General features: G+C 56.0%; 1 protein-coding gene across 5 annotated transcripts; it reads right to left on the minus strand.

Moving 5' to 3' along the window:
* Positions 1 to 243: 243 nt before the first annotated feature.
* On the minus strand, positions 244 to 20,677 carry Kcnn1 (potassium calcium-activated channel subfamily N member 1). 5 transcript variants are annotated; one of them, XM_017795975.2, is made up of 13 exons: positions 20,491 to 20,677; positions 20,232 to 20,290; positions 19,596 to 19,798; positions 12,193 to 12,597; positions 11,819 to 11,914; positions 9,251 to 9,669; positions 8,791 to 8,799; positions 7,160 to 7,301; positions 5,040 to 5,150; positions 4,383 to 4,510; positions 3,101 to 3,109; positions 2,756 to 2,825; positions 244 to 1,631 (listed from the first exon to the last, which is right to left on the minus strand). In XM_017795975.2, exons 1-13 carry the CDS (start codon positions 20,613 to 20,615, stop codon positions 1,386 to 1,388), a joined length of 2,022 nt encoding a protein of 673 aa, XP_017651464.2. In that variant the 5' UTR covers positions 20,616 to 20,677; the 3' UTR covers positions 244 to 1,385. The 5 variants fall into 5 exon arrangements, 4 of the variants coding, with proteins under 4 accessions (XP_017651464.2, XP_029415198.1, XP_017651465.2 ...); XM_029559338.1 differs by lacking the exon at positions 8,791 to 8,799; XM_017795976.2 differs by lacking the exon at positions 3,101 to 3,109.
* Positions 20,678 to 21,492: the final 815 nt, after the last annotated feature.

The raw sequence follows: 21,492 nt of genomic DNA on the forward strand, positions 1-21,492 counted from the left end.
TGGCAGCTGCTGGCGGCCCCAGGAGCTCTTACACTCATTTGTCCCCGACCCAGCACTGCCCCGCCTGGCTAGCCAGCCACCCGCCTCGGATCTGTCCCCAGACCTTTGCACAGCCTGTGTTAGCCCATCCACTTTGTCTCCGACCACACCCAAAAGTCACCACTGGAGTCAACCATCACTTCCAGCGTTTATTTTCTTTTTTAGGTTTTTGGGTTTTTTTTTTTTTTTTTGGCTTGTTTTTGAGACAGGGTCTCCCTGAAGGCCCAAGTGGCCTGGAACTATGTAGACCAGGCTGGACTCCATCTCACAAATCCACCTGCCTCTAAGAGTCCATAGTACTGGGATTCAAGATGTGCCACCACCACTCCTGGCCTTCATTTCTTCTGGTTACTTATTTGTCCCCAATTTGGGCAGAGCCTAGTCCTCAGTACCCCCTGATGGACAGGAGCAAATACTGGGCCCAGCAGGGGCAGGGTAAGGCCACCTGAGGCCAGGAGGGAAGGAGCTGGGAACAGGTACTGAGCACCAGCATGCTAACTCCGGGAGGGGGGCTGAGTTAAGTCCTGGGATGTGCACACTGTGGCAGACTGAGCAAGTCCACCCAGTTCCACCCAGCAGCACCTCTCCAGAACCATCTCAGTTGGGGGGGTCTAAAGCCTGTCCCCTGGGAACTTGCACTCAGCCCTATTATCTCACCTAGCCAGGTGGCCAATAGCTTATCAGTGGCTTTCAGGACCAGGACTCCCTGGATGGGTCCTGAATAGGTCCACCCATGCCTACCTGGGGCCCAGTGTCCTCCAAATGCCCAAAGCCTGGAGTCCAAGGCATGGAGGGACCTCTATGATTCTGGTTGTGTCTGTGACCCTGGCCACTAGCTCTCCTCTAAGGCTGCCCCTGGACCCTCCTAGGTGTCTTTGGCCTCTGAGACTCCATTTGGAATCCATCTACCCATGCTGTGTGGCCCCAGGCAAGTGGCTTCACTTCTCTGAGCTTTCATTTGCTTTATCTTACTCCAGGCAGATCCCAGAAAGTATACCACAGTCCCCATATACAGCAGATACTCAATACATGTCAATGAAGCCCCCCTCCATCCAGGAACCCCCAGGCTGGGGAGTCCACTTCCTGTGGGGGGCTGCTCAGGGTCTTCCCTGCCACCCAAACAGGAAGTTGGTGGCTCCTGACTTACTTGGAAGTGACATCGTCCTTGGCCACCAGGGACTTGGGGACAGCTGAGCCTGCAGCCTCCCACGGACAGCCTCAGAATGATGAACCCAGTTCCACTAAGCTCAACTCCACCCTGCTTTGCTGAGACTTCCTGGATGGTGTGGAGCTGGCCGTGACCACGTGATGGCCAAGATTCAGGGGTCTGGTGGCCAGCTGGGCCGTCACCCACAATCTGAGGGGGTGGTGGGCAGCCAGCAGCCTGGTGGACTCTGGGTTGTCAGGGATGGGTGGTCAGGGCCTGGTTGGAGGGGTGGGAGAGGGCATATGGCTTGGGCGATGAGGTCGGGCAGAGCCTGCAGGGAGGAGCCCAGCGCATCTAGGCGGCTCTCCAGGGCGGCCAGGCGGGCCTCCAGTTCCTCCTGCTGTGCGTGCAGCTCGGACACCACTTCAAATGAAATGCTCTGTGTCTGCACAGAGGGAGAGACAGATGAGTGACAGATGGAGGGACACGGGACCAGCTCCATCAGGTTGTGATGCTGGGAGGATGGACTAGAGATGGACAGGGATACTGCGGAGTACTGGTCAGGGACCATTGTGAGGGTCGGAGAGCAGGGAACATGACCACAGCAATTTCTGTTATAGCAGTTAGCAGGGTGTGGGCCTGCACACCTTGCCCAGCAAGCAGCAAGTGCAGATGCACCAGGTCCCCCGCTGCAGGCACCACACTCAGCTCACCGCCAAGGGGTGGGTGCACTGCAGAGCACTGGGGACACTGTTGTCAATAACTCGCAGAGCACAGGGCTGAAGGAGAACGCAGAGCCCCACCCCTCTCTCCTTCCAGCCATCACACTTTTACCAGGGTGGAGCCCCACCTGTCACCACTTGTCCGGGGGCCAGAGTGGGACATTTAGAGACACCTGGGGCTGCCCCCATCTCTCAAAGGCTCAGGGCAGGGCCCTCTAGGTGTGTGTTGTTTGTTTTTTGAAGCAAGGTCTCTCCCTTAAGCCAGCTGTGGTGGTGCACACTTTTAATCCAGCACTTGGGAGGCAGAGGCAAGCACACACACATATAAGTAAAAATAAATCTAAAGAAAAAATGTTTTCAGAAAATATTACTGGATGGGACATGGTTCAGAGGTAGAGTCCCTGCCTAGGATCTGCCAATGAAGGGCTAGGGGCATGGCTCAAGGGTAGAATGACAGTCTAGAACCCCCCAGTAAAGGGCTGACTCAAAGGTAGAGCCTTGCCTAGAATCCCCCGTGAAGGGCTGGGGATGTGGTTCAGGGGTACAGCTTCTGCCTAGAGCCTTATGTATAGGGCTGGAAGTATACTGGAAGCCAGGTATCTATGCAGGCCAGGTTGTTTCTGACCTCTCGGGGCTCCAGGGACCCTGTGGCCTCAGCCTCGGGAGGTGCTGGGACCCCAGGCTTGTGTGCCAAACCTGGCATATTAATCTGGCATATTAATTAAATTTAACTCAGGAGTCCCGTGGACTTCTAGCCTCTCCCAGTCTTTGCTCCATGCCAGTGACGGGTCCTAGTCCTTGCTGCCTCGATCCCCTGCCCTCTCCTCCTGTCCCACCCTCTGCTCACCTTGGCCAGGTCAGCCAGTGTGTTTGCTTGATCGTTCAGCTTCCCTTGCTCAATCTTCACGCTCCGGAGCCTGTGGGGACAGGTGCCGGTGACTGGTCAGGTGGGGCAGCAGAGGCTGGGGTCCTGTGAGGGCACACCCGAGGTGACCCTATCAGACATGCATGGGCTTTAGGGCCGTGCGAGGGTTGTGTGCACCAGGCTGGCCGAAGTCAGACCATCTCAATGAGCTTGGGCCCCAGGCTGACCCAGGGGACAGACATTTGTTGCCAACTTGTGGCATGCCGGGGGTGTGCCCATCCCATTGTTCCCATGCACCCCAGCCTCCCAGCTACCCCAAAGACTTACTTCTGAGCCCTGGCAGGATCCAGGAGAGCAGGAGAAAATGCAGTTTTAATGCCAGCCCAGTAACATGCCAAGTGCCCACCAGCAACCCCTATGGCCTCCCAGAGCTGCACAGGGGTCCTGGGCTGCTAGCACCTCTGAGGGTGCAAGGCTGGCCTTTAAGGACGCCCCTGTCTTCTTATTCAGTGATGTCCCTACAGCCCTGGCCAGGATGCCTGTCACTGCCTTTAGCTCCGCAGCCCCACTGCGCAGGCATCTGGCCCTGGACATGGTGACTTGCCCAGAAAACACTCTTGGAGGGAAACTGAGGCTCACAGTAGCTAAGTCATAGGAAGTTGACTCAAGCAGGTTTTGAACCTATACTCACCCACAGGGCTCAACGCTGTTGGCTGCTGTGACACCCAGATGGGGTATGAAGTGGACCCAACCATCCCCTCGATACACTCTGCATCTAAAGTCACCTGGGGGGCCATGCCCTGCCTCCTAAGGCCCTGGGTTCTGTCCCTAGCACTGGCAAGCTCGGGGTCCCAGGTTCCATTCCCAGCATCCCAGTTTGGAAAAAACACAAAGAGAGGGGGAGTCAGACAGCATGTCACTGAGGGTCAGAGCCAGGTTTAAAGCCCAGGATCACCACTACTCCAAGACTCAGACCCTCCCCCAATTCGCCCAGTGCCTTCTGTGCATGTTTTCCAGGACCAGTTTCCTGGCCACTCAGTGTGTCCACTATGGGGACTCTGCAGTTCAAGAACATGCGGTGGTGACTCTGGATCTTTGGACCTGACTCTGCCTACCTCCCTGCCCCAGCCTGGGCAATTCACCCTCCTGGGTGTCACTGTCCTGCGATTTCTGTCCAAACCTTGTCCTTCTAAGTCCTAATTCAAACTTGTCTGACTTCAGTAACTGCTGGAGGATTCAGAGAGATGACAACGCAGGGAGAAATACGTCAGACCTCATCTCCCCCAGGATAAAGGGGCCCAGGAAACTCACATAGCAAGTGTCTTCTCTCTAGACAGATTTCTTAACTGCCACCCTCCCACTTTCCTCTTCTGGACCATCTAGAACATTCTGGAACATTCCTCAGGGCAAGGTCCAGGGCAGGGCCATGTGCTAGGCCCAGGGCTGGCCTCCTGGCTCTGGCAGGACAGGCTTGTAGGATGAGCAGATTAACAGGGTCCTGTGTGACTCTTGAGAGGCAGACAGCCATGTCTGGAGGGGACCTTCTCCTAAACCCGCTCTCTCCTCTGGGCAGACAGGAAAAGGTGAGCTGCAAAGGTGCTGGACTTACTGATGGATGGCTTGGAGGAACTTACGCTGGTGTTTCCGAACCCGGGCTTGGTCTGGCTTCTTCACCAGCCTGGTGTGTTTATAGATGAGCCATGTTTCCCTGAGAACATTTGCAGCAGCATTTTTGACCTGGGAGTGAGGGGGGAAAGTTATTCTTTAGGGTCAGCATGGGCCACTCAGAAACTTCTAGAAATTTCCAGCAAATTCTAGAAAGTTGCGGAAACTTCTGGGAATGGTTCTCCATTACAAGTCAGAGGCTTTGGCATGTGTTTATATGTGCAGCGTGAGTGTTTTAATAGTTGTAGGCCTAGTCATGTCTGCATTTTTTGTCTTTTTGTGTGTTTTGAGACAGGGTCTCACTATGTAACCCTGGCTGGCCTGCTACTCACTATATAGACCAGGCTGACCTTGATCTCACAGAGATCCACCTGCGTCTGCCTCCCAAGTGCTGGAACTCACTGTTTACCTGAGGATGGCCTTGGATCCCTGGTCTTCCTACCTCCATCTCGCCAGGTCTGAGATAACAAGTATATCACCATGCCTAGCTTATGCAGTGCTATGGGTATAGACCAGGGCTGCGTTGATAGGCAAGCACTCTACTCACTGAGCACAGAGATGGACAGGGAGGGTCCATGCTTATCTTGGGGCCAAATCTTACTCTCTTGCAGAGCTGTGTGTCCATCATGAAGTTGTGAACGTGTTTCTCTGCCTTGGTGAGCTCCAACTTGCGGGCAACCACGGCGACCACCAGTGCAGTGCAACCGGCTCCCTGTGGGAAGAAGGGCATATTAGAGTCCTGTGACCTCCCCTCCTCTAAGAAGCCCACCCTGACATGGAAAGTGACAGGACAGAGGGTGGAAAGAGGCTCTTCCATGGAGGAACAGGGACTCTCAGACTCCTAAGATAGCCCCCAGGGTCTCCAGGGAGACAACGGCAGGGGCTGGGCCTAGGCAGGGTGGGCACAGGACCTTCCTGAGCACCCAGCCTCATTCCTGGTCAAATTAGGGTCTTTAAAAGTACCCAGAAACCGGGACTGGAGAGATGGCTCAGTGGTTAAGAACACTGGCTGTTCTTACAGAAGACCCAGGTTTGGATCCCAGCACCCACATGGCAGCTAACAACTGTCCATAGCTCCAGTTCCAGGGGATCCAACAGCCTCTTCTGTCCTCTGCAGGCATTTCACGACATGGGTGTACTTACCTACGTGCAGGTGATACATGCATACACATAAAATAAAAATGAATATGTTTTGGAAAAAAAGTACCCAGAAACGATTTATCAGGAAAAGCCCTACTGACAAGGGCAAAGCAACTTGCTGGAAAACTGTGTGGAATACTACAGAGCCAGGAAAAGGAACAGGAGAAAGACACACCAGAAGCACAAGCAGCACACAGCTGGGGCACTGTCCCATATATGGCTGACTTCCAAAGGCCGAGCTGGGTTTCAATTCAGGATGGAGAAACTAGTGGGTGGTGCTGGTGGGAGAGGTGAGAGTCTGTGTGTCACTGACAAGAAAGGGATACATTAGGGTTGAGAGAAGAGGGCTGACCGAGAGGAAGGAAGAGCTCAGTGGGCCAGCCAATGTGGGACAGTGGACAGCAATGCAAAAGGCTGAGGTAGGAGGGTCACAGTGAGTCTAGGAAAACCAGGACTGCCTGGCTCACTGAGGGGCTGGGGGTACAGTCCCTGACTAGAGTGCCCCAGTGAGGAGCTGGGGGTGCGGCTCAGGGGTAGAGTCCCTGCCTAGAATGCCCCAGTGAGGGGATGGGGGCATGGCTCGGGGGTACAGTCCCTGCCTAGAATGCCCCAGTGAGGGGCTGGGGGCATGGCTCAGGGGTACAGTCCCTGCCTAGAATGCCCCAGGGAGGGCTGGGGGTGCGGCTCAGCACTAAGAGCCCTGTCTAAAATTCTTCAGTGAGGTTCCATTAAGAGATGGTGGTTAGCCGCAGAACTTTCTGAAAGAAGTCATGCCCATTAAAGAAGGTGGTTTGCTATTCCCTCCTGGCTCTTGCCCTGGCAGACTTGGCCTCTGTTTCTTTGTAAGGGCTGCTGGCCTCCTGGGGAAGGGTAGGCCAGAAACCATTCTTATTGTTTTCATTTCTACTTCCTGTTGGAACCAAGCCAAGTGAATTAGGAAAAAATGAAGTAAAGCTATTTACAGAGAGCAGAGCTGGCAAGCTCAGCCTGTGGGGGAAGGCAGCAGAGGCCTGGCACAGGCAGAGGGTAGAGACCTGGCGGGGTGGATGGTATGGTTGGGCTGCTTTGTTTTAGTTTAGTTTTGTTACAGGTTCTCATTGTGAAGCCCAGGCTGGTCTAGAATCTGCCATGCTCCTGCCTCAGCCTCCTTCCAGTTGGACTGACAGGTGTATTGCCACCATGCCTGCTGATATAAGAGCAATCACATCTCTGGGCTGCCACAGGGACAGTGACCTAGGGGCCCCGAAGGGAAGGTGATTTAGAAAACGATTTTTCAGATGAGAGAAAAGAAAATGAATCCAGTATCTGTAGTCCACCTCCGTCAAAGGCAGACAAGAGGTGGGGTGCCCCGGACCCCTCCAGTCACCAGACCCAAGCTTTACATAGTAGGGGCTGATGTCAGCCAGGGATGGCGTCAGGCTTTGGGGTCTAGGTGTAGGTAAGGTGAAAGAACCCACTTAGTCCTCCAAGAAGAAGTGGCACTAGTTATAGCTGGGGACACTGAGGCACAGAAACATCAAGGCAGGGCACGCATGGGCCAGGGCAACCTTCCCCGCCCGCTCCCGCCCATGTGGCACTCACCATGATACCTGTGAGCAGGCACACACCCTTCCCGCAGTAGGTGTGTGGCACCATGTCTCCATAGCCGATGGACAGGAAGGTGATGGAGATGAGCCACATGGCTCCCAGGAAGTTGCTGGTCACTTCCTGTTTGTCGTGGTACCTATATGAGGGACAGGGTTTATCACTCCCCACCGCTCCCACCATCTATTTCCCCCCATGTCCCCGGGGATGGAGACAGGCCTTTAGGGCCTATGGTGCAGGCTGCTTGGGGATAGTGGGGGGCTGTGCCTTCCCCCCACACAGCTCTTGCAGCCCCTCCCTTTCCTGACACCCAGGCTGTGGCAGGTCATTCCTGCAACAGAGCCCAGGAAGGCCACGGTCCCTTCCCAAAGACGGACGCACGCAGAGGGCTGGGATGGCTGCAGGGCACAAGACATGGCAAGCAGTGAAGCATTTAGGTCCTACATAATGAAAGCTTTCCCACAGCAGTGAGGCGCCAGGAGCAGGGCAGGTATAATGTAGGGAGAAGGGCTCTGGGCTCTGTCCCCAGTCTGAGGCCTTGGTTTTGGAAGGAGGGGGATGCTGGAGGGGCTAGATTTTGGCATTTGGGGGGGGGGCTGAGAAGTCAGCTACCAAAGCTGTAAAGACGGTGCACCCAGCACAACCCAGGCTGGTGCTGGGAAGGTGCATCTTTGGGTTTGGGAGAGTTGGAAGGCCCCATGACTTCTGGGGACAATTCTGGTGTTAGTTTTTTGGTTTGGGTTTTGTTTTGCTAAGAGAGGGTCTCATATCGCCCAAGCTAGCCTTGAACTGACTATGTATCCAAGGATGACCTTGAGCTCCTGATCCTCCTGCCTCAGCCTCCCGAATGCTAGGGCACAGCCATGCTCCCCACACCAGGCTGGATGGAGCCCCAGCTCAACAGAAGCCTGAGCACCTGAGGCCAGGCCATAGCTACAGAGGTGCTGTAGAGTGACCCAGGTGTGGGGGCAGGGCTGAGGGGTTTCAGCAAGGCAGGTGGTTGGCAGCAGCAGACTGGTATCTAGCAGGCTGTGTGCTGCCTGCCAGGGTCCTCAGTGCGGTGGGAAAGTCAATGGAGGATCCCAGCACCCTCTGGTCTGAGGAGGGCTGGACCACAGGTCAAAGTCCCTGATGCCCAGCCTGGCCTTGGAGGAGCCAACATCTCAATGTACGGGAGGAAGAAGTGGGTGTGGTACCAAAGACCCAACTAGGGTCCGGAGTCCTCCAGGCATTCCCTGGTTAGGCGCGAGGCAAATGGATGTGGTCCCCACTAAGGCACTTGTGTGCCACCCCAGACCCAGCAGCACTTGCCACTGGTCACAGCTGGGGGGACCCCAGACAAGTCTCATCGCCTGTCAGCTGCCCAGGGCACAGACAATGTTCTCTCACTCCACTCTCCAGGGAACCTGCTGGGTCCACAGGTCTGCTGGCCACCTACGCCCCTGGCTCCCCAACTTGGTGGACTACACCCCTGGGCTCAAAAAGTGCCCCCTCCTTTGGCCCAGGCCCACCCTGGCTGCTGGCTTCGGTTCCTGCAGCTAATCTTAAATTCTTAGCGGGTGGGACAGCAGCACTGGGTGGCAGTGGCAGTGGGATAGCGGTGGCAGCTCAGTGTGGGTAGGACTCACATGTTCCCTCTCGGGTCCAGCAGGGCGGCCGAGTGGGGAGGGAAAGTTAATGTTAAATTTGAGAGTTCCATTGTGGAGCCTGGCACTGGCTGGCCTAGACTCCCAGAAAGAAAAAGGGGGATTGTAGGAGGGACCAGAGATGAGGGGTGTCCATGAGCCAGTGGACCCAGTTGCTGGGGTGGACGTCAGAGGCCAGCATGGGATGCCTAGGGAGGCCAGGGATCTCCCATGGGTCGAGGACAGGGGGCCCAAGGACACAGAGGTACAGGCTCAGCCTGCATTCCTTGAGGGGTGACAGGGTGGAGGAGGGGATTTGGAGCTGGGAGTTGAGCATGGAGAGGTTGACCAGGGGACACAGGGCAGAGGCTGGACTTGTGGTTCATGTTTGAGGACAGAGAGGCTACCAGGGGATATGGGCAGAGGCAGGATTTGGATTTGAGGACGGGCAGCCTGCAGTCACCTCTCGCATACACGCACAGTCCAGGCGGCAACGATCCAGGAGGAGATGCTGAAGACCAGCAGTGCGGTTCCAGGGCAGATGGTCATGAGTGTCTTGGTGACGAAACGTGTGTTGAAGGTAACCCGGTTGAGTGCGCCGATGCTGCGGCTGGATGCATCCGTGAAGATGCGGCTGTGTAGGAGCATGACTCGGGCCAGCAGGTAGAGACGCAGGAACATAGGGATGGACAGCAGCACGTCCACATCTGCCTCGGCCGCCGATGGCACCAGTGAGAAGGCCAGCCGCGCCGTCCACGTGAAGCGGTAGTGGCCGGGCACTGGGTGGATGGCGCACACAGCCAGCTCCAGAGAGATCAGAGACACTCGCTCCCACGTCATAGCAATTCGCCAGTCATCTGCACCATTGTCCACCAGGAACAGCTGTGGGACGGGTGGGTCTCCTGAGTGTCCCTAGGCCACCCCAAAGCAGACACTGGCCTGGGCCTCACAGCGACTCGGCTGGGGATTTTAGACAAAGATTCTTTGATTTTTTTTTTTTTTTTTTGAGACAGAGATTCATGTAGCCCAGGCTGGCCCGGACTATGTAACTGAGGATAACCCTGGACTGCTTGCTGATCCTCCTGCTAAAGCCTACCATGTGCTGCAATGACCATGTATGATTACTTTTGATTTCTTGTTTTTAAGACAGGTCTCACAATGTGGCCCTGGCTGGCCTGAAACTTGCTATGTAGATTAGACAGACTGGCCTCAGTCTCACAGAAATCCACCTGCCTCTGCCTCCTGAGTTGCTGGATTAAAGGCAGTGCCACCATGCCTATTTATTTATTTATTATTTATTTATTTAGAGACAGGGTCTTACTATACAGCTTAGGCTGGGCCTGGAACTCACAGCAACCTTCCTGCCTCAGTCTCCTGCATGGATGACAGGGTATGTGCCGCACAGAGAACTCTTGACTGCTCAGTGCCAGGCACAATTCAAAGCCAACAGTAGATGAGGCAGTGACCCTCTCTGTCCTGGCTGCAGACACAGGAGGAGCGAAAGTAGGTGCTGAGCCTGGTGTGGTGGCACACACCTGTCATCCCAGCACTCAGGAGGCTAAGGCAGGAAGGTGGAAGTTCAAGGCCAGCCTGGGCTACACAGCAAGATTCAATCTGAGGAAAGGAGAGGTGGGGTGCACGGGGAGGGAGAGGGAGAGAGAGGAGGGAAGAGGGAAGGGAAGAGAGGAAGGAGAGGAAGGCGGGGGGGCGGGGTGGTGGCTGGACTCAGTGGTACAGCTTGCCTAACATGCACAAGGCCCTTGGTTTGATCCCTGCCATTGAAAACAGAAAAAACAATAAAAACTTTTCTTAAGTTTGAACTTGGACCTTCCCCTGGCTGGAGACGGGATCCTATCTGGTGATGCTGGACGGCAGCAGCAAGGGCAGGTCCCAGGCAGCTCGCAGTGTCGAGGGGGAAGACCCGAACTCTCCAGGGTGCTGAGTTACTGGGCAGGACCCTGGGGATCGATGTGGGGTCGGAGGGAGCACTTTTGCACTTAAGGCATTATCAATTTATGACAGGCTTATGGATGCACCACCATAAGTTAATGAGTATCTGTACCCACGATGTAGTGTGACAACACCTCTGTCACCCCACATGTGAACACTGACGTTAGCCCCATTAGGGCTTGCTCTGTTACCCTTCCAGCTCCTAGCTCTGCAGACCCAGCACTCTGGTTCATCTTAGTAAACAAACTTCGCTGTTCCGGAAACTTCTCAGTAATAGAGGCCTGTGACTGTGGTTTGAGTCTGGCTCTGTCTCTCAACCTTGCTCCCTCCATATTGATGGTCAGAATGTGTCCCTGGGGCTGGAGAGACGGCTCTGTGGATAAGGGCACTGACTGCTCTTGCAGAGGACTTGGGTTTGATTCCCAGCACCCATGAACCATCCTTAACTCCAGTTTGAGGGGAATCCGAAGCCCTCTCCTGACCTCTGTGGCATTGCACGACACAGGTGCACTCACATACATGCAGACAATACACTCATACACATAAACTGAAAATAATAAATAAAATATTAAAAAAAGAAATGTATGCCGGGTGTGGTGGTGCACGCCTTTAATCCCAGCACTTGGGAGGCAGAGGCAGGTGGATCTCTGTGAGTTCAAGGCCAGCCTGGTCTACATAGTGAGTTCCAGGACAGCTGGGGCTATAGGGAGACCCTGTCTCAAAAAGACCAAAAAAAAAAGAAATGTGTCCCCAAATGAAGGCTCCATGGGGACCTGAACCCCCAGCATATAGAGGGTGGCTGGATTGGAAAACAGATCTTGGCTGGACATATGTCTGTCACCCCAGCCCTCAGGAGGTAGAGGCAAGAAGTTCAGGGACATCCTAGGCTACAATAATGAATTTGAGGCCAGTCGGATATGTAAGACTCTGTCTCAAAAAACCCCAAACAACAAAAATCCTGGTGTGACAGACATGGTGTCGGGACACTGGGAGGGTCAAGAGTGGGGTGCATCCCAGCAGCTCTCCCATGTGTTGGGTCTGGGGTCCCAGGGGTCATGAGTCCCCAGCAGCAGGCACTAACCTGGATCTCCCGTGCATGGTAGAGGACGACGAGGCCCAGCAGGATGACAGTGGACAGACTGATGAGGCATTTGAGAGCGAATGAGTACAGGGACTCCTGCACAGAGCAGATACAGGGCTGCTGTTGGACACTGGGGGACTTAGGGGCCTACCCTCTGTGGGAATCCTGGCATGGCCATTCAGAAGCAAAGGTAGTGGGGACAGTGCCCCCCTAAAGGCCCTGGAACCCCACAGTTTACCAGGCCCCACACAGTCCTGCCAGCCAGGGAGCTTGCTGTCCCCACATGCAGCCACCCCACTGCCCAGGGCCCCCGCCCTGCGTCCCCATCCCCGTTCACGGGGTGCAGCCTGGACTGAGCACGGGTCTGGACCTACCTTGGTGTACACACCCCAGGACAGCTCTGTCTCTGTCACCATAACAACGATGCCAAACATGCCGAAGATGAGTGCGTAGTCACTAAGGCGCTTGCGCTTCTCGAAGAGAGCCCTACGGTGCCCCAGGCGGTGGCTGACTGTCGGGGGTCTCCCAGAGCCTGACCTGGTCTCCTGCTCCTGCGGGTGTCCCCGTGGGCTGCCAGGTGACAGCTGTGTCTGCTGGCCCAGGCCATGCAGGGGCTGTGGGGGGCAGCCAGCCTCAGGGCCTGTGGGGTCCCAGCTGCCCAGTGGCCGCCCCACACTGCCATTGTGGCTGCAACTGCTCATGGCCACCTGCATCCCCAGGCTGGACTCACCACAGGCCCAGGGCCCAACATGGCTCAGCAGCTGGGCTCCAGAACCAACCTGCAGGAACACAGAAAAGACAGGGCATCACCATCCGGGAAGGGTTCAAAACATGTTTATCTCTTCTCTTGCACAAAAGCCATGGCTCCCCAGGACCATCTTGCCAAGCTCACAGGGCCCAGTAACCACCCTGGCCCATGAGCTCCTTCTGGGCCCCAGACCCTACCTGTGCTTGGGTGGGGACAGGGACACCCCCTTCCCTCCCCAGCAGAGTTACTGGCAGCGGGTGACGTGATGGCCTGCATGGCCGAGATGCCTGCTGCACATTGCTCTCCGTTAACAGACAAGGTGGGGATATGACTCAGCCAGACACACTGCCAGGTGCAGCCCAGCAGCTGCCATGTTCCCCTTCCTTGTCCAGCCTGGCCCTGCCCTTGAGGGGCCATGAGCTGGGGACTCTGGGGATCCTGCCCAAGATACAAGCTCAGTCCATCCTTTCTCTTTTCCTCTTCCCTTCTAATGATTCATTCATTCATTCATTCATTCAGAGATAGGGTCTCTGTAGGCCAGGCTGGCCTTGAACTTGGGGCAATCCGTCTCTCTCAATCACTCCTTCCTTCCCCTCCCTCCTAGTGCAGGGATGACAGGTGTGAGCTACCATGCTCCACCTACAACTGCCACCCCAGCCACTGGGCAGGTTGGGGTGGGAGGATCAGGACTTCAAGGCCAGCCTGGGCCACATAGTGAATTTGAGGTTGCCTGGGCTACATGAGACCCTGCCTCAAAAATAAAAAGAAAGGGATCAATAGGTGTTCCTTGCTGTGAGTCCCCAAGGATGGTCTTCCTCCCCCCAGGAACCACAGTGACAAGTGATATTAAGCGCCCAGCATGGTGAGCCTGCAGTGGGTCCGGGCCGGGCAGCCAGAGCCTGTGTGTCTTGCTAGTGGATGAGAAAGGCCCCCAGAGCCCTCTTTAGCAGGGTTAGGGCACTGGCTTCACAAAGTGACCTGCTCCACTTGCCCTTTGCCCATGGACTGCCAGGGAACTCGCTGGTCAGACTGGTTAGCCCAGGTTCCCCATCCAGGACCACACAGGTCCTGGTTCATAGGAGTGTTTTGACAGGGCGCCCTGACCCTGGACCGGGTGGCCAGCGACCATGCCCCCCTCATGTTACCGGAAGTCTCACCTCCATCCGTGTGCATGAAGTTTGGAGACTCAATGTCCCCCACGTACCCCACCTTGCAACTTTCCCCTCACTGGGGGAAACAAGGCTCCTCCCAGGTCCTCTATCCAGACCTAGGAGATACCCACCCCAGCAGGGTCCTCGGGCGCGTCCCCCGGGATCCTTGGCCTCCCGCTCCCTCTCGACGGTACCTGCGGGAACCACGGGGCTAGGGACTCGCGTGGCCGGCGCACCCGGGTGGCCCAGTCTGTGGTCAGCCGAGGCCGAGCGCCAGCTCCAGACGAGCGACGCCGTTGATTGGCTGAGCACAGAGGGCCCCACCCTCCGCGACCCCGCAGGCCCCGCCCACGCGCAACGCTCCTGCCTGGGCTGGCAACTCCGGGCTCCGAGCCCCGCTGGGGCAGCGCTTCCGGCTCTGCTGTGCGCACGCAGCTAGGTGTTGCGGGGGTCCTGCACACTGGGGGATCCCATCGTAGGGCCGAAGCCAGCCTGCTCACCTCAGGGCCTCTCCCCAGCAGACATGCAAGCAGGTTCAGCCCCAGAAGCCGGGCCGGGCCACCAGGCAGGGAGTCCCCAACATGCCGTTCTCCCAGCACCCGAGCAGCCCTGAGGAACTCAGTCAAGCTTTTATTTTGAGACAGGGACTCACGTAGCCCAGGCTGCCCTCCAACTCTCTATGTAACCCAGGAGGACCCTGAACTCCTGATCCTCACACGTCCACCTTCTGAGTGCTGGGATGACAGGTGCACCACCACAAGTGGCTCATGCAACATTTTTGCTGTTTTGTGGGGGGGGGGGGGTCTGCTTTGTTTTGGGTTCGGGTTTTTTGTTTGTTTGTTTGTTTATTTTTTGAGACAGGTCTCACTATTCAGCCCTAGCTGGTATGGAACCTGCTATGTAGACCAGGCTGGCCTCCAACTCACAGAGATCTGCCTGCCTCCTGAGTGCTGGGATTAAGGTGTGTGCTATCACACTTGGCTTGTTTGGTGTTTTTGAAATCGGGTCTCCTGCCATAGCATAGCCTGATCTCTAATTACTCACTGAAATCCTCCAGCTTCAGCTGGGGTGACAGGCATCATGTAAGGAGATGTGGGAACAGAGACAGCCCTTTTCTTTTCCCTGTACCCAGTGTCACCCCATCATTGACAAACTGGGGTTGACTCTGTCCAGTTTTGTCCCTGGCCTGGGGACTTCCTGGATGCAGCCATATCCTAGCTCCAGGTTCCAGGAACAGCTAACTGGTTATGTGTCCTATGGCATAGTCAACAGGGCACAGAAATGTCCGGGGGGAGGGGGACAGGCCTGCCTGTGGCCTGTGGGCTGATGAACTGAGCCAGCAGGCATACCCATGTTACAGGACCCAGGATCAGCCACCAACATGTTGATCCATTTTTGTTTTTTCAGTCCTTTTGAAATAGGGACTCCCTGTATTTAGAACTCACTATGTAGACAGGCTGGCCTCGGTGGTGCTCCACAGAGCTCTACCTGCCTCTGCCTCCTGAGTGCCGGGATTAAAGGTGTGTGCTACCGCCCGGCCCTCAGCCACTTTCTAAAGCACAGTGACCAAGCCATCCACAGATCCCTGGGGACTGGGGACATCTCCTTGCTTTTCATGTAAGACTGTGGCCAGTCACTGCCCACCCAGCCCCTCCTCCATTATCTCACAGGATACATTCCCACAGTGCCTAGGGCCAACTCTGGCCTACAACTGTATGCCCTTCACAGTCAAGTCTAGCAAAGGAATTCACAGCCTCAGCAACCACATCCTTGGGCAATCCCCTTTCCCCTGGGGTCTCCTCCCCTTTAAGGGGCCCAATTGGGTGGTGTCCGATGGCCCAGTCTAGCTGGCCCTTTGGCCTGTGGGAAGAGCAGCCTTGGACACAAAGAGGCTGATGGAGAGGTAGAGATGGGAGTAGACAGACCTGGTACTGTGGAGTGACTTGGCTGCATCCCTACCCCAGGCAGGGGCTCCAGGAGGCCAAGTCAAGCTGAAAGTGACCAGAGGAGCCTACAGATGATCTTGACAGCATCCTGAGACACTGCATGGACTTCTGAGCTGGGAACTCACCTTGCAAGAGCCTCACATCTTCTGGAGGCAGCTGGACAGGAGGCCCCTCCTTAGGGGCCTTGGGGTAGGGTTGAGCTCCCGTCCCTGGACAGTGGCTATGGATGTGGCTGCAGAACATGGGGACCCTCTCAGGGCCTGAGGGACTCAGAGACAGCAGCTGGAGCAGAGGTGGACACCCATGCTCTCCTCCTACCTTCATCCTCCACCAGCTAAGCCACCATACAAACCCTGACATCAGCAGGGCATGGGAGTGCATACCTGCATCTTAGCACTCAGGACATAGAGACAGAGGCATTAGGAGTTAAAGGACGGTCAGCTCCATAATGAGGTAGAGGCCATCCTGGGTTGTGCAAGAACCTGTCTCAGAAACCAAATAGTTAAAACAAGAGGGAGCTGACCCTAGAAGCTCCTGGAGCAAGGTGTGCAAAGGCCCTGGGGCAGGACAGAGGGGCCGGAGTGAGTCCCAGGGGAAAGCTGGGGCCCATCTCTCAGGTCACATCTCTTTTCCTGACACAAGCTTGACTCTGAAACCTAATGTCCTGTTCTGTGGTCACTACTTGTTTCAATAGCAACCCCCACAAACTTGTTTTGCACTCCCCAATCTTCACAATGTGACCTTATTGGGAAATAGGTTTTTTGAGACAGGGTCTCAATCTATGGTGTGTTCCCAGTGCCCAGCACAGGGCCCCAGCACAGTAACTAACTATGCGGTGTTTGTTGACTAACTGACCCCTCCATGGACAGCTCCCATCTGATCTTAGATGTCAGAAGTGGGGGCTGTGGGTGGTCAGGGTCCTTTGCCTTAACTCCACCCTTCAGGCTGTGTGACATTGAGCAGGTCACCCAACTTCTCTGAACAGGCTTGCCATCCTCTGAGAAGAGAGGGGTAGACAGTCTCCGGAGGTGCTCTAGAGAGTGAGCAAGCTTGCTATTACTATATTGTTTTCCTAGGCCCCCACTTTTCCCTTAAGTCACCAGAGGGTTTTTGTTGTGTTAATGGGATTTTTAAGCCTTTTCTTCCATTTTCTGCTTTTTAAATTTTTTTTTTTTTGGTTTTGAGAAAGAGGCTCATGTAGCCCAGGTTGGCCTCAAATTAGCTATGTAGCCAAGGATGGCTGTGAACTCCTGATCCTCTGCCTCCATCTCCTAAGTGCTGGGATGACAGGTGTGTGTCACCAGGCCTGGTTTATATGGTGCTGGGGATGGAACCCAGGATTCTATGCATGCTAGGTAGGCACTACCAACTGAGCTACAGCTCCAGCCCTTCTATAAACTGAAACTTAGAGCCAGGCAAGGTGGCACATGCCTTTAATCCCAGCAGTTGGGAGGCAGAGGCAGGTGGATCTCTGTGGGTTCGAGGCCAGCCTGGTCTACAGAGTGAGTTCTAGGACAGCTGGGTTACAGGGAGACCCTGTGTCAAAAACACCAAAAAAAAGAAAAGAATTAATTTTTTTTCTTGATTTTTGTGTCTTTGTTTTGTCTTTTTAAAATATTTAAATTTTATGTGTGTGAGTATATTGCCTGCATGTCTGTACCCGTGTTGTGCTATGCCTGTGGAGGTCAGAAGAGGGTGTCAGGTCCCCTAGAACTGGAGTTAAAGATGGTTGTTAGTTGCCATGTGGGTGTTGGGATTCAAACTCGGGTCCTCTGCCAAGAGCAGTCAGTGCTCTTAACTGCCAAGCTGTTTCTCTAGCCTGTTTTGTGTTTCACATATCCCAGGCCTCAAACTCACTACAGAGTCTAGACCAGTCTTACACTCCTGATCTCTCTGCCTCTAATTGTGGGGGACTGGAACTACAGAAGCGTACAACTACAAGACCAGGCTTACTGTATTTTATTTCTTTGTTTATTGATCCACGCCCTCCTGTGTGTGTGTGTGTGTGTGTGTGTGTGTGTGTGTGTGTGTGTGTGTGCGGGGCGTGCGTGCGTGTGTGTGTGTGTGTGTGTGTGTGGCTGAGGTTTACAGGCAAAGCATGGCCACACCCTGCTTTTTCTGCAGGTGCTGTGGAGCCAAAGTCAGGTTTTCTTACCCACTGAGCCATAATTTCCCCAGCCCTTGTCTTGTTTTGGTTTGATTGATTTATTTATTTATTATTTATTTATTTATTTTTAGAGACAAAGTCTCTGTAGCCCTGGTTGGCCTCCAACTTGAAATCCTTTCTAGAAGCATCAGCCTCCCAAGCACTGGGATGATGGCACACATCAATTCTTCTAGCCAACCCCCGAAGGTGACACAGACTAGGCTACTCACCCTGGGGCACAGGGGTGTTGTAGAACCTCTGTGTCCTTCTGTCCCTCAGAGTTGCTTCTCCCTGGCTGGAGGCCCCCACTGTGAGTCTTTTCTCCTTGACACCTGGAGGGACCACACAAGAGGGACCAGGTGGGAGCAGGCCCTCAAGGAGTGCAGTGCACACAAAGGTGACACAGACTAGGCTACTCACCCTGGGGCACAGGGGTGTTGTAGAGCCTCTGTGTCCTTCTGTCCCTCAGAGTTGCTTCTCCCTGGCTGGAGGCCCCACTGTGAGTCTTTTCTCTTTGACACCTGGAGGGACCACACAAGAGGGACCAGGTGGGAGCAGGCCCTCAAGGAGTGCAGTGCACACAGATGCACACCTGGGATCCCAGTGCTAGGGGAGGCCGAGGCACGAAGATCCCTATGAGTTCCAGGCCAACCAGGGTTAAGTAGCAAGACTTAGTTTAAAAATAACATTGGCTTCCTGTGTCAAATTAAGCCCCTGGGTGTCCCGTGCTATCCCAGGCTCAATCCTGGAGACCTCTCCTTTCCCACTGGGTGCTGGACACTGCACACCAGCTCTGCCCTTCCTTATGCTGTTTCCTGTGCCGCCTCCCCTCCACAAGTATCCTCAGGGTTCCTCCTTCGCTTTGGGAGATACTGCTTGTGGTGAACATGGTCACAGGGCTTTCTTGTCCACAGGTCTGGAGATGGGATGGTGGCCACTAGGGTGGCGCAGGAACTTCTTGTTCCAGTTGCGGGGCGGGGGGGGGGGTTCTTGGGGCCTGGCTGGGGACAGTAGGGGTTTGTCCAAGGTCAGTGTGAAGGTTGGGGTCACCCTGCCTGCCTCCTCTAGACACCTGAACACCAGGGCTTTCCTTTGACAATTCCAGGCACTCTGGCCCAGGGAGAAGGGGGCAAGCAAGACCTGGAAGACCAGCTGGAACCTCCCTGACAGTGAGACCTGGGAATCCTAAGGTACTCCCCAGTATTTTGGCACCCACATGGGGTACCCTCACACTCCACCCTCAGGGTTAAAGTCAGGATGCTTCTAAACCCAGGCAGACCCCACCTTGGGGTACTGGGATCCTTCCTTGCTGGGTGACCTTGGGCCAGCACTCACCCTCTCTGGGCCTCAGCCTTCCTCCTACCATGGGGTGGGGGTGGGAACTGAAAGGAAAGACCCTGAGCAAGCAAGGGCCTGGCTAGTTAGCCTAGTTCCTTTCCAGGGGAGAATACAACCCCAGGAAAGGGGCCCTAGAAGGCCACCACTCAAGAGGACTGCCAAGCTGTGTGGCTGAGTCCCCGGGTCCCCACCCTCAACCCAGAGATGCTCCTGTTATCCAGACTCTGGGGGTTGAACCCCTTTCTCCCAGGGATGCGAGGTTCATGGGGGGGGGGTGTCAGTGTGCGGTGGACTCCGGTTCAGATAAATGTGAGGAAGAGCAAGGGACACTCCATGACTTCCATTGGGGATCGCCCGAGTTGGGGAAGCCGAGCTAGGAACAGAGGCTGGGATGTTCCTACGGTCACCGCCCTGTCCTCCCACAGCCCCCTTCTGTCTGTCCACTCACCGGCAGTCTTCGGCAGCAACTGCTGGAACCCGCGTCCCGGACAGAGCGCAAAGCCAAGTGCACCGGCAGCAGGGCAAGGGCGTGGGAAAGAAGGTGCGCACGCAGCTCCCGAAAGGGACCCGATCCCCCGGGGGACACACAGAGTGTCCCCACCGAAGCCGGACGGCAGCTGAAGACACTCAAACTGAGGCTGCCCTCGCTTGCTGGGGGGAGGGGGAGAGCTTAAATCGCACAGTTTGCAAACGGGGAAACTGAGGCTGCGACAGGGACGGGACACTCCTGCACCCCTGTACCCCAGCCAGGCTTCTGCGGGGACCGCTGTCAGCATCCAGCGAGAAGCTGAGCCAAGCAGACACAAGGCTGCTGGGCACGGGTTCCCCGCCCAGCGCGCACGCTCTGGGGACCGGGGAGGGTCGGGAGGGATGCCTGGAGTGAGCAGCTGGTGACGTGGCTCAGGCTGGAAGGTCCCAGATAGGAAGAGGGGGAGTCTAGGGGAACAGGGATTCGGGCGGAGAAAACTTCTCCACGTCCGCATCTGGCTGAGGAGGCACCGTCCCCCCCTCCCCTCCCAGTCCGGGTCCCCCCTGCGCCCCCAGTGGCGGAGGCCGGGTGACAGAGCCGTGAAGGTCAACCTACCGAGTCCGAACAATGCGCCTCCTGGGGTCTGGATCTTTGAGGAGCCAGTAAGGGGAACCCTGGGTTCGACAAGAGGGAGACACTTTGGGGTGACCTTGGCCGGACCCACGCCTCAATTTCCCCAGCCCACCTCCGGATGGCTCTCCAAATTTGAGTTGTGAACCTCTAGCTATGTCTTGCTTTGTCCTCCACAATGCCCCCCCTTCCAAAGCCCCCGTCGCAGTCCCCCTCCTGGCCCCACCCCTGAGCCCCCACCCACCTTCTGCCACGGTCGGAGGCAGGGGGATTTCTTCCTGGGAGCTGGAGACCTCTAAGAGTCTCCATCATTTTTTTAGTGTTGTTATTCTCGGTTTTTGTTTTGCCCTCTTTCCTCCTTTCTTCCATAAATTCTAAAAATAGTCATCCCTCCTCCCCAGTCCCCCAGCCCCGCAGTGTGTCGTGAGAGGTTCCCGCGGTGCTTGGGATTCCCGGGGCGGGCGGGGCTGGGGGTGCACCGGCTGCTCGCGTGCGTCCACTGTGGAGCCCCGCGCGACCGTGCCGGTGTCGGAGGGAACAAGGCGACAGAGAGGGGGGCTTAAGGGTCTTCAAAGCCGAGCTCTCCCGAGGGCCGTGGAGGCGGGGCTCCACCCTGCAGTCCCGACGGAGAAAGTCAGGAGGCGGTGGAGACAAAGGATTCCCATCTCTGTGGGCGACCCTGAACCTCGCATGGCCCGGGATGAAGCCTCCAATCCGCGGACCCCTTACATCGTGGGTGACAGATCACATTCCGGTCTCCGTACGTCCCTCCCAGTCCCTGGAGCCTAGCAGATATGGTCTGCACGGCCCACTGGGTGTCTTGGCCTCCCCGGGCCACACTGGCCACCCTCGGAACCGGTCCAACCTCGAAACCCGTGCATTTGGGTCCTTCTATTTCCATTTGGGTTCCACCCTATCGCGGCTGGTTCCCACCCCTGGGCGCTGCCCTCGAGTCTCCACCCGCCCCAGGTCACAGCCTCCTACAGATGCCCTCCTGGCCACCTCGTCCGGGTCAAGTCCCCGCAGTCCCCCCCACCACGGCCTCCATCCGCTTCCCCTAGGAGAACGAGGCCCCAAGGGGCCAGTGGCCCCAGGCGAGAGGCTGACTATAGGGTGACTGAGCCCGGAGTAAAGATGTTGGGGTTCCTGCGAAGACCGCCAGCCGGAAGGTCTCTCCTGACTTCTGCAGGTCGAAATAATTACGGAGGCCTCCAAGGACAAGTGTCGAGGGTGGCGCTGGGCAGCT

Source organism: Nannospalax galili, unplaced genomic scaffold (assembly GCF_000622305.1).
Source record: "Nannospalax galili isolate Female #2095 unplaced genomic scaffold, S.galili_v1.0 scaffold529, whole genome shotgun sequence".
Lineage (NCBI taxonomy): Eukaryota > Metazoa > Chordata > Mammalia > Rodentia > Spalacidae > Nannospalax > Nannospalax galili.

What these genes read in the sequence shown, in the direction of transcription:
- Kcnn1 (XM_017795975.2), bottom strand. Translation starts at nt 20,615, where the DNA reads ATGGAAGAAAGGAGGAAAGAGGGCAAAACAAAAACCGAGAATAACAAC. An exon ending in GCCTCCGACCGTGGCAGAAG is followed by an intron (nt 20,291 to 20,490) that starts GTGGGTGGGGGC and finishes TGTCGAACCCAG; the next exon opens with GGTTCCCCTTACTGGCTCCT. An exon ending in CACTGGCTGACCTGGCCAAG is followed by an intron (nt 1,632 to 2,755) that starts GTGAGCAGAGGG and finishes CCCTCTGTGCAG; the next exon opens with ACACAGAGCATTTCATTTGA.